We start from the raw sequence: 12,942 nt of genomic DNA on the forward strand, positions 1-12,942 counted from the left end.
ACAGACTTTTGTGCTGGGAGTGTAAGGTTAACATTCGTCATATCATAAATTAATGAGACTAATGAAGTTTACGTGTCATGTAGTCCAGTTGGAACAAATATTAGGCAGTGACACTGCTGAGACTAACACTCCCTAAATAATGCATTTCTCTCACTTATTAAAAATCCTTGGTCTTGCTAGAAATGCTGGGTTTGAAAAAAAAATGTGCTGTGATCAAATGGTACTAAAACTTTGACTTTTTAAATTATTAATCTCCTCACTTTGGAGAATTCAATATTCTCCAGCATAGGAGAGTCCATTTGACCTCAGCCTGGAAATTTTTTTAGTCAGTTTCTTGTTAGAGAAAAACTCATGCCACCTGCATTGGACTGCTATAGACAAGTTGTAACTTGGGTGCTCCGAATCATCTCTGCTCCATCATCTGCTCCATATCTCAGAGGAATTTTGTATCTCTGTCTATAAACAGGGCCTGGCCTTCCAGCTTTGATCTTCTCAGCCATCTTGTGATGCCTTACATAGATAGCACTGATGCTAATATCGATTTAAGCTGCTAGTTAGTCAGTTTGAAAAACTCTTAAAAATAGCAAACAAAAATACATTAAAATCTTGAATGGAGACATGTTTGCAATAATGTTTGTACTAAATTTAATGTGATTCATGTTTATGAATATTTACAACTTAAACTCCTGTCAGGGGTTTCATATACTTTTTGGTTTTGATTACAATGTGCAAGTAATTTCTGACTTTTGGTTGAAGATAACATGCAGCTTTTCTCCCTTAATATTTCTTTCCTTAATATTTCTTTCTCCATTAAACTTTCTATTAAATTCTGTAGAGGAAAAAATTAAACTCAATTTCAAGCAATAATATCCAGGTGTAAATTAGAAGGATACAGAAATTTCACTTTCATTCTGTAGAACGGTATGATCATTACATGCATCAGTAGGAACATGATTAAACCAAGCCTGGATGCAAAATATTTCATTTCTTCTTCATTTTACTGTATTTACATGTTTGGCCTTCTCTTTCATTCCTCCCCAGTTGGTAGACTTTTTAAAATTAAATTATTGTAGTATACAATATTTGTAGAATAGTGGTGCCAAACAGTGGTGTAAAGTTTTACAGTCAAAATTTTATACAGGGTCAAACATTCCTTTAATAACCACCTTTACTGCCATGCAGTTTGGAATAATGGGCTTTCAAGCAGAGTTGGAGCAGGGAACTACTGGCACAGAAAAGCCTGCTGGGATTGACTGAGAAAGAAAAAAAAAAAGCATTATTCATGAATGGCATCTTCATAGCTGAGGATTTCAGTTCCTAAGGTCCATCTTCCCGTAACAGTTGCCATAGTTCTAATTTTTCTTTCTAGAGATTGAAAGGAATGAAGTGGGAAAATATTTTAACACATTTCAGTCCTTACTCCTAAATGTATATGTAGCCTAGAGCAGCAACTGAAGCCCTGGTTAAACTTGTCTTAAATAATTAAAATAAGCTCAAAGTTCCATTCTCGTCCCTGTTCTATACCATCTATATCTACACCTAGCTATCCCTGTATCTTCGTCACCATTTCAGAATCAGACACTGACACTTCAAAGTGAAACAATAAAAATCAAAATTATGCTGAATAAATCTTGAAGAACTTCACAATATGCCTACATGATACTGCAAAGATTGAATAATAATAATTTTTTAAAAAAGTAGTGTGGCTTGAGGAGAATGCATGCCTGAAAGCATCAAGGAAGATGATTTCAATGGTGATATGTGGCAGGGTAGAAGAGAATAGAGTCAGCATCAGCTGCAGTTACAAAAAATAATGATTTTTTTCCCCCGGCTGGTTAAAAGGAGGTTTTGCCCTTTTATTAACAATTCATTTAAAAACTATGGACTGAAGGTTAGTGTTAGTAATACTTAGTAGTTCTTTCAGGGGGAGCGAAGAGAATATTTTATGGACAGCCCATTAGGTTTTTTTTCCCTGTTTTTAGCTTCCCAATATATCTGTAAGTTCCATGAGCAGTTAGAGTAACAATGTTTCATCTTTGTATTGTCTCTGCTACTCAACAAAAATTGGAAAAGTTAAATGAAACTCATGTACCTTAATCCAGTCATTTTATGTGAGAACAATCCCAGATGTTTATTTAATTGTCATTTTGTGAAAAATTAACTTATGGCATAAGACTTCTGCACCCCAGTGAAGGAAGGTCTCTTGAGGGATTGCACACAAACCTGAGGCTAATGGCTGTAAGGACAATTTTACTGCACTGTGGGTTTAACATTCAGCATTCTTCCTACCTCCTGACAACAGTGCTCTGGCTGGTCTGGGCTCCTCAGGTCCACAATCCAAGCATGATGGGTGCGTTTAACAAGCCAAGTCTGCACTAAGGCATCTGGCCCAAAGTCCTTTTCACTATCAGTGAGATTGAAATGTATTCCTACAATGAAACATAAAGCCAGAAGGATCTTCCCTCTTAAATATCTCCTTTTATCTCTCTCATGGAGTCACATTTTCCATTTCAAAACTTTGCAAAAAAATCAACCTACATCCAAGGCACAATTTAGAAGACCAAAACACTCCTCATTCTATAACTTTCATTCCATGAACTGTTTTCTCAAATAAGTGACTACATAGTACAAGGGGGGGAAAACGTATGTTCAGTGTTTTCATTTTTCTTGGCAAGTCTTAAAGTGCTCATCTGTTGATGAAATTTTAAGAGAACCACTGGTTTTAATTTTCTAATTTCATGTTTTTCTTTTCTGTTTTAGGTCCTTGGTCAACATATTACTTGAATTGTACCATGTAACTTTTGTTTTTTGTTTTTACCATTTTGTAAACTAATAAACTTTGATACCACAAAAATGTCTGATGGTCCCATCCTCTACAAAAATTTGCTCTGATTTTTTCCTGTTGCACAGTTGAGAAAAATAGAGAAAATGAGCAGAAATTTTGAGAGCACTTTAAACTCTGAAAGATAAGCATTGCAACTTGTCAGATTTTGTTTCCAAACATTCCAAAATAAAATAAATCAAAAAGAATATTCCAGGTTCTCCGTTTGGGGTGCTCTAAAACTCTTACAGTGTCATACAGCAATGTTTGCAACATTTAGATGGATGTCTCTTTATGTTTCCTGGTATTTGTTAAGATCCAGGCTGTTTTCACATAGATCTCATTATTTTAAAATAATGAAAGAAATTTATCAAATTTTATTGAGAACATTCAACAGTAGGAATAAGAGATGTTAAATCCTCCTGAAGCTATTGTTTTAAGCAAGAGTTTTCTGATTTGGTTTTGATTCTATTCCTTGGTAGAAGTGCATTTCTCTTTGCAAATTCACTGCTGCTTGGGTTTGCTTCCAAGATTAGCATGGTACCTTTCTGGCTTAATATATATTTAATATGTTATTACTGTGGTAGCACATAGTGCAGAACTTCAATACAAAATATCTTACAATACAAAACAGCCATGGTACCCCTGGCATTTTTGACATGTTTTTATGTAAATGTACTTACAAATCCCCTTACTTCACAAGAGCATTTTAATCTTGGTTGCATAGTTTTTTAGCAAGGACTTTACTCAGAAAACTGACTTTCAGAGTGCTTGAGTGCTAGTATGTAATTTTATCTGGCAATCTCAGTAGCAGAAGAGGTAAAAGGTTCTGTAAATGGTGAAAGTGACTTGTCACATTATGGAAATAACCTACCACTGACCTACTGTCCATACAAGGTATCTGATTATACACCTCACCTTTCTGTATAATATAATATTCTTGTATTCTACTCAGAATTTTGGGTATCCTTTCAACACCAGCTATTCCTGTATTGTTTGAATTATATCTGTGTTTCTGAAATGCTTAACCTTCTAAAACTGCTGAAACATGAGAATGCCAAAGACAGTTGTTAAGGTTCAACATCAGGTTTCTCAGCATATGAATTTGATACAGGTCTATAAAGTAAGATTGCTCAGTTAATAGTTTGCTGTTGTATCTCCACCTGTTGTACTTAAATTATTAACTTGAAGTCAAAAATTAAAAAAAAATAAGTTTATTGATTTCATTATTTCAAAACTTTACAGAAAGAGTCTTTTTCAGGAAACTTGTAATTGAAGTAACAGAAGTCCTTTATAAAACAGCAAATAGCAAGCTGAATTACTACCTTCAGCCATGCTATGCATGTGAAAATGGTAATCAAAGAAAGAATGAATTTTTAATCCCACAAGAAACTGATATTTCAGAGGGCTTTTACAGGTACAGTGACCAAATATGAAATTGTTAAAGGCAGATGTGACTCCCCTCTGCAACAGACTGACTTCCATAAAGTCTAGGGGAGCTTCCATTTCCCAAGGACAGATGGTTCAATCAAAATACTGACCTTCAGGCATTCTGTAAAGAGAATTCTTCACCTGTACTGAAAATTCTGTGTGAGTTGAGTAAGACTGGCTGACTTGCACCAGTGAAATGTTTATGGACAGTCAGACTAGTGAAGTGCATCATTCTGCTGCTCTCGGGCAGACTTGGCTACTGTGAGGGAAAAGTTGCAGAGCAATAAAAGCAGTCAGGGTTTGGCTTTTTTCTTAATGGTTTGCTCTTAATCTTTATGCATTGGAACAAGTGAAGAGTTCTTTTGTTTTTATTTCTTCAGTCACTGCAGGAGTAAATAATACTACTGACCTCCCAAAAAGAATTCAGGTAAAGATCCCAATGAGATGAGGGCAATGCCATAACACATCCCAAATCAAACACACAGTCCGTGGCCCTTCACAAATTACTTAGCTAAGCAGGAAAGTCAGTAAGACAGGATTGTCTGGTACTGAACAGAAGGTTGGCCTTGATACCTGTGTGGAGATAGCTAAAGAAGCATTCTTTGTTCATAATGAACATAGACAGGATTAGTAAGATTTGGTTGCTCAGTGCCCTGAATTCTGTAGCAGTTTAGATTTTCAGGTCTTGATTTCATAAATTTTATCTTACTCTTTAAGTTTTCAGTGTCAGGTAGAAGTGAATAGTCCTGAGAATAATGCATTACTAAGCAGTATTTTATTAAGATAGAAAATGTCTTTATTAAGACAGAAAATACTCTTCTTGTGACATCATGTGAGAAAGACATTTATCTTTGATGTTGAGAACACTGATAATGAAACACAGCTGCAAGGTATGGAATTTTTCAAAATAAGATGAAGGCTTCTATAAGTTAAACAGAACACCACAGTACTGGAGTGAGTAGCAGAGCTAGAGCTGCATTCTCAGGCTGTCCTGTGAAAAGTTAGACTATTCAAAGAGCTCCAGTGTGAATGCTATGGAAAAAAGTTAATAGGGAAAAGAGTTTTTAGGACTGGAAGATGGAGGAGAGATGGTGTGCATTCCCAGTGAACTCAGGTTCCCTGGAGTCAGTGGAGAAAGAGTTCTATGGATTTAATGGACATTGAACCTCGCTTCTGGAGGGTCCATACAGGCAGACAGAATGACAGTCTTAGATCATTGTGGTTCTTTTAGCTTGGCTTTAGTTAGAAAGATGAATGTAATCAGTAATCATGTGTTGAGAGACACTTGTTGTGACACATGAGGTTAACGATCCTCTTCTCTTAATTCTATTAATCCTCATATTACTTGTGCCCTAGTTAAAAATTAAAGGCCTTGAACATAAATGCAGCACTTTGTCTGTACACAGCAGTCTGCGTCCAGGGATTTAGTGACATTTCAGGCACCAACAAAGTATGGAAATTTGAATGCAGCTACCTTCTGTATCCATCTGGTATTGGTATCAGCAGAGCTGCACACGAGGTGATTCTTACCCTGTGTTATGAGCCAATCTCTTAACTGCAGAATTTTCCCTTCTTTTGTTATTTCTTTCAGCCAGCAAGTATGCAAATATATACATAGACATTGTAGCACTGTAAATTTCATATTCGGGACATGTACAGAATACCCACCAGTGGACTTGGAAAAGATGTCAGTGCTTATTATGCACATGAATGAAAGAAAATGCCAGGACCTCTTAATGTATAACATTCTGGGCCTGCTCATTAATGCAAACCCACTAGGAACATGTCTCATGTCAATTTGACCTTTCCCAAACAATTACTCCTTATTCATGGTCAATTAGAAGGATTTTCCTCATTTAAAAAAAATATGAGGACCAAGTAATCAGATACCTAAAATGAAGTTGTTGAAAGGCAGTTGATTTTTTTCTAAGTCAAATCTATGTATTTCATTCCTTCAGCAGGGAATAAATGTCTACATGGAAAACTCCTTTTACAAAGACTTAATGGGCACAGGAAATTGCCTCTTAATTTAGTGTTTTCACATCTTTGCCAATGGGTGTTTAATTTTTGCTATAACACTCTCAATACAATACTGTCCTGCCTTGGCTATGCAGTAGAAAAAAAAAACATCTGGGGAGTTCAGTGAACAACTTTGTGGGAAGGTAAGAGGTGGCTGAAACTTGAGTTGCAGTTTTTATTGCAGACATCAGCTTTTAATTCCATTGTATTGTTTAACCTTCAATGTGGTTACTCTGGGAGTATATTTGATTTCATTGTCTTATTTTGTGCCCTCTGTGGATTCCCTACACCTGAATGATAGTTCTGTAGACTAAACTTTATGCTGAAACGAAATATGCTGAGACTGAGTATCTAAATCTTCCGAGTTTGTACTTGTAAAGGTTTCATAACATAACTGCCTTCTGATGTGGAAATCTCATCTACAAAGCAAATTGGTGAAGTTTCACAAATAATTCCCTTATGATGAACAATGTAAGTGTATTTTGTGTTCTGTTGCAAAATTTTATACATATTTTTATGTGCATATGGACTCACAGATTCATAGAATAAGTTTGATTGGGAAGGACCTTTAAAGACCATCTAGTTCAACACCTTTACAATAAACAGGAACATCTTCAGCTAGATTAGGTTGCTCAGAATCCCATTCAATCTGACCTTCAACATTTCCAGGGATGCAGCATCCACCACCTCTCTGGGCAACATGTTCCAGTGTTTCACCAATCTCATAATAAAGAAAAAGTCTCTTCTTTACATCTAGTCTTAAAATCAATATATATTGATGTTATACGTAAACCCAACATTTTAAATGCAAAGAGTTGGGACTTTGTTTTTCATTTCACTGACTAGGAGGTCAAGGGAGGTAATTTAGTTCTGAACTCCACTCTTGTCACAACCCACCTGGAGTACTCTGTTCAGCTCTGGCCCCCGCAACACAAAAACGATCATGGAGTCCACAGGAGGGCCATGAAGATGGTCAGAAGGCAGGAGCCCTTCTCCTATGGAGACAGGCTGACAGAGCTGGGCTTGTTGAGCCTGAAGAAGAGAAAGCTCTGGGGAGAGCCTTACTGTGCATTCCAGTACCTAAAGGAGGTGTACAAGAAAGTTGGACAGGGATCTTTTACAAAGTCATGTAGTGACAGGACAAGGGAGAATGGCTTTAAACAGAAATAATGTAGATTTAGGTTAGATATTAGGAAGAAATTCTATACTGTGAGGGTGGTGAGGCACTGGAACAGGTTACCCAGGCAAGTTGTGAATGCCCCATCCCTGGAAGTTCAAGACCAGGTTGGATGTAGCCTTGAGCAAGCCGGTGTAGTGGAAGGTGTCCCTCCCCATGGCAGGGGTTTTGGACTAGGTAGTGCTTTGGTTCCTTTCCAACCCAAACTATTCTTTGATTCAATGAAATGTCTAGATCTTCTCTGTTTCATCCATAGTTCCTAACTCCTTAGGATTGTGTTTTATTGAAGCCTTGTGTAGGCAGAGGAAAATTTTGGTAAAACCAGCTGCAAATCATTGTACTGCTGATTTCAACATGTCACTTGTGTAGGCAAGTCTTGCAGCAGTAACGCGACACCTGTTAGACAAACAGGTCAGTGATCCCTGGCTTTGAGACTGGTGCTGTGCCACAGTAGGTGCCCAGCAGCCCTTGATGTGAGCCCATTTACTAACAGGAAACAACACATTGGGTCACTTGCTCTCTGTCTCTTTCAGTTGGAGACACAGTGATTGCTAAGAACTTGCAGCTTATGAAAACAGGTGATACATGCTCAGAGATCTTCTTGGTATGCCCTCAAAGCCTTTTAAGTTACTTTGCCTGTAATAAGAGGATGCCAGAAGACCTTTATACTCTATGTATAGACCATATGTATATATATACACAGCTACATGTCAGGCATGCAATATATATATATATGGCTGTGTATTTCTGCTTCAAATTTGCTGCAATTTCAAAGCCACTTCAGTACATCTTTCCCCTGTAGTTATCTTTCTAAAATATAATCTGCCTAACAAATGCTATCACAATGGTGTGTGCTCGAGTGTGTGCTCTTGTGCTGAGATCATCTTGAGAGAGATGTCTGTGGAGCTGCAGGCTCATCCCATCAGTAGATCATCCTGCATTAATGCCTCAAGCACTAATGCTAGCAAAGCTGTTCTGAGTTCTCTTAACTGATAAGTTCTGACTTAACTGACTCTCACTCCTTATCAGCATAACAAGTAATAGCAAGAGCTTTGTAAACAGAGAACATCACTAGGCTTTGCTTTTCTAATCTGTCCGTATCCTTAATCATACAAGAAACATGAGAACGTGGCGAGAGAAGAGCATCTGAAGCTTTTATTGAAATGAGGTGGCTGGACAATTGCCACCTCATTCAGTCAAGGCTATTCCCAATGCAAAACTTTGCTCTCTTTTCATATTTTTATTGGCCACTGGGAGGAAATTAGGATGTAGGGAAAGGAAGAGTTCATCAGTGGAAGAAAAATTTCTTTCCTTACTGCTGATAAGTGTTTTTGCCTGAAGGGGGTTGCTAAAAGTTCCACATGAAGAATGGTATATCACTGGAAAAGGACAAAGTTTGGGCAGGTGGCTTGGTGGACGACATCATTTATTGTGAAGTCATTGTGGGCAGGTAGCTGCAAGCTGAATTCAGAGAGTCACATTCGTGACACTTTAGATTTGGATTTCAGCTACAGTTATCACATATCCTAGATCCATGCCAAGACCTGATGGGAATATCATAAAAATTCTGCTTCAGGTGCAGTAGATGGCTTCTTAAGGTGAATATTTTTTCATTGCTGCTCTTGTCTTTTGGGTAAATTGACACAGTTTGCATCTGGAGTGGCTGTGTTGTTTTTGTAATCATGTTTTATGATAACTGGCAAATAATAGCTTTAACTTTTTGAAGAGGGAAGCAGAATGACTCTGGCATACAAGTGTTCCAAGCAGAGAGCTCAAAGCTCCAATCTCCCTTTTCAGACAATATAAACTGACAGTGTGATTATGTACCCTCAGAACAAGAATGTGCTTTAGAGATTCAGGAAATACTTGCCAAACATAACTATTAAACACAGAACCTGCAGAAATCCCACCACTCAAACATGTGTATGAGGTATTTTGTTCCAGTAGACCTTCTTGGTGATGGCGTTAACATTTTCACATTTAGATACTGTCAAACTTATTGTTAAAAATGCTTCAGTGGAAATACCATATACATGTTTTTTTTTCCATGCTTGATGTTTTTTATGCTTGCTTTTCAGCGTAGCTAATTTGGTTTAATCGTGTTTTCATGCAGCAGTTAAGATCATGGAAGAACCAGAATCATCAGGTGATGACATCTTTGTTACAGCCAGCACTTATGGAAGGTTGCCTTTCTTTACTGGTCCAAGTGATGTCTCCACTGTGCAGCCTGGAGCTGTTATTACAGATGTGCTGCCATCAATAGCACCGCTGCCTGCAGCCACCAGCCCGTCCTACAGCCCCTCTGAGATCATCGAGCAGTCCCTTGAGTTACCAGGTCCCTCAGTGCCAGCCCCCGAGGGCGTTCCTGCGGATGGCACCGGGACGGGGGTGCAGGACATCGCTGCCGAGCTGGATCAGATCGGCGCGGTGAGCACGGCCGCGCCGGACGAAGGGGAGCAGGGCAGTGGCTACATCCCAGTGCTGACCACGGAGCCTGCAGAAACCACCCCTGCGCCGGTGCTCAAGTATGTCACTACCAGCTCCATGACAACTGCAGCCAAAGGCAAAGAGCTCGTGGTTTTCTTCAGCCTCAGGGTAACCAACATGCACTTCTCTGACGACCTCTTCAACAGGAGCTCGACAGAGTACAAAGCACTGGAACAACAGTTCATGCAATTGGTGGGTGAGAATCAACTTGAACAGCATGTGTGGTAGTTGGGTGCAGTTTAAAGGAATACAGTGAAGTGCACAGTATTTTATAATATAATAAAATACTAAACCCTCCTACAGTTCAGTCTGATAAGCTGTATTTTAAAGGCTCCATAAGCCTGAGATGCTCTTAAAGTCTGAAGACAGGGTTTATGAAGTCAGTGATGAAAGATTTTACTTGATCAAGAGAACCCAGATATATGCCTAGCATGTCATTTATTTGGCTTTTTCTTAGATCCACGTCAACAGTGCTGATTATATCTGAGACTTGTGTCTGCTTGCTGCATTTAAAAATAGGCTTTTAAAAATATATCCTAGCATAGACTGTGATTAGATATGGATTTTCTCTGTTGGTACAATAGGGCACAGGTCAGCTCAGCTAAAACATGCCTGTTATACTATGCCCTAACCTTCCTGGACTGAATGTTTGAAAATAATTAAAGTTGGCTTTTGAGTGAGGTAATTTTTTTCTCTTCCAGATGAATAAACTTCCCATCTGCTATGCATTTCATTACAGGGGAAATTGCTGCCCATCCATCTCAATACATTATTGAGAAAAGAGCAGAAATCCAGAAAAAGATACTGCTAAACAGAAAAGTTAATTTGTTCATGGAGCTTAACAATTGTATTAAATGCAGGGAAATAAATCTGTGATGTGTATACTTGATAATGAAAATTGACTATAAGAGAAATTAATAGCAGGTAGACACTGACAGTAAGTTAAAATAAAAGCAAATTTCTGTTTTGCAGTTACTTCCATACCTTCAGTCCAACCTTACAGGTTTTAAGCACTTGGAAATTCTCAACTTCAGGAACGGAAGTGTGATTGTGAACAGCAAAATGAAATTTGCCAAGACAGTGCCATACAATATCACAGAAGCAGTACACTGTGTTTTGGAAGACTTCTGTGATGCTGCAGCCCAACACCTCAATTTGGAGATTGACAGCTATTCCCTGGATATTGAGCCAGGTAAGGTTGCATTACTAATGTATGTGCTAAATCAAAACTAAGCAGACAATCATTTTCAGACTGTTACAGCTTCAGAAGTATGACTGTCTTGGAAATAACCACATTAGCAATATCCTCCCAGTGACAGGGGGTAATAAGACAAAAAAAGATGTTGCAAATTCTCTGCAGATGTATTTTCATACTGTAATGAAAAGCTGGGTGGAGCTGTTGGGTTGTGCACGTTCACTAGCTGCTTTTCAGAGACAGACTGATCTCTAGAATAAGTAAGTACTGGGTGAAGACAGGTATAAGAAATGCTCATATGCAGTTTGCAGGTCTTGCACTGGAGTATGGAAACATAATTTCTGAAGATTATTGCAATGTTGTAAGCAAACCATGGTTTAGAGCATCGTTAGATCTTTTTTTTAAAGGGATACAGCATTCAAAACAAAAGGAGACAATATGTAGGAATAATTGGATTCTACAGATACTCACTAATTGGGCATGACTTTATGTAGTACTCCATAGATTTGTAATTCTAGAATCCCTCTGGATTTATATCTTTCAAATAAGTTTGTAGTCTTTGCTAAACAGTAGAAAGTCAGTAACTACACCTCTGCACACTATTCTTACGTCCAAAACTTAGTGTTTTCAAAAACTACACTGTTCTATAAAATTGAAGCCTGAATCTATTTTCAGGCTCTGGTAATTATTTCAGGGTTGAATTTAATTTCATTGGCATGGGGAAGAACAATAGCAAAGGTATGCAGATGTCTCAAGGAGTTTCGGTTAAGCTGTCTTTTTATGTACAGATCTATGACAATTCTGGAACAAAAATTAATTTACAACTCAGTTTCTAACCAGTTTTATATATGTCTTTGTGGCCACTAAAAGCATAGGTAACTTGTGGTAAAGAAAGCTAACAAAATCACAGTATTCTACCCTTCAAATAAACCATGATAAACTGATGTTTGATAAATAAAGTATCAAATTAGTTAATTATAAAGAGTGAACTTTGGGCTGCCATATGTTCCCTGCTTTAGTAACAAATTTTCATTAAATAAAAATTAAAATAAGAAAGATCCTAAAATGCAAATTCAGAAAAATTTTTAAATCTTTCATCTTCATCTGATATGCTTTACTGATGTGGTATTTCAACATTAATTCAAGGAAACAGAGAGTTCATTTCAGAAGCTTTGTGGAGAGAGCTGCTTTTTCAAGGCTTATAAGCTTATAAAGTAGTATAGAGTCAAAATAGAAGAAATTGTGTTTACAAAACCAGTATATTCTAGTACAGGTGTGTCAAGGGCGTTTTAATTTCAGAAAATAAACAAAAAAAATAAACCCCAACCTGTGTAGCAAGTTAAGGCAATATAAGCAAACGCCTCTTTATTGTGAAACTGAGAGCCATCTAGTGGTAATGATGTTCTACCAAAGTGAAACATGGATGGGAACTGACAGTGCAAAATCTATATCAAGTCAGCAGCTGCAAAGGGCTGACTGCACTGATCATAAACAATACCATAAAGAAGGACTTTTCAAAATACATGCACAAAATATTTCATTAGTACTTAATAATTAATAATTAATTTTTATAATTGATTTGATTTTTTTCATTACTGTGGAAGCAGAAAATATAACAAAGGATGCACATATGTGCTAAGGAAGATGAAATATTATCACAAGAACTCAGCCCATCCAAATGCTCTAGCCAAGCTCTACTTGTTGGAGTTTACGTGTGCTCACATGCCCAGACCAGGAGCAAAGGACACATCAAACCAACGTGCACACTGCATATAGCAAAGGAAAATGGTGCACACTAAAACCCACTAGTCA

The 12,942-nt window shown here is 37.6% G+C and overlaps 1 protein-coding gene across 1 annotated transcript in view; it reads left to right on the forward strand.

Annotated features, from left to right (window-relative positions):
• The window catches only part of IMPG1 (interphotoreceptor matrix proteoglycan 1), a 51,260-nt gene that overhangs the window by 34,502 nt on the left and 3,816 nt on the right, over positions 1–12,942 (forward strand). The window contains exons 13-14 of the mRNA XM_053939201.1: positions 9,562–10,127; positions 10,908–11,127. Coding sequence (XP_053795176.1) covers positions 9,562–10,127; positions 10,908–11,127 — 786 coding nt within the window. The remainder of the gene's footprint in view (positions 1–9,561; positions 10,128–10,907; positions 11,128–12,942) is intronic.

The sequence above is a fragment of the Vidua chalybeata genome, chromosome 3 (assembly GCF_026979565.1).
Source record: "Vidua chalybeata isolate OUT-0048 chromosome 3, bVidCha1 merged haplotype, whole genome shotgun sequence".
NCBI lineage: Eukaryota > Metazoa > Chordata > Aves > Passeriformes > Viduidae > Vidua > Vidua chalybeata.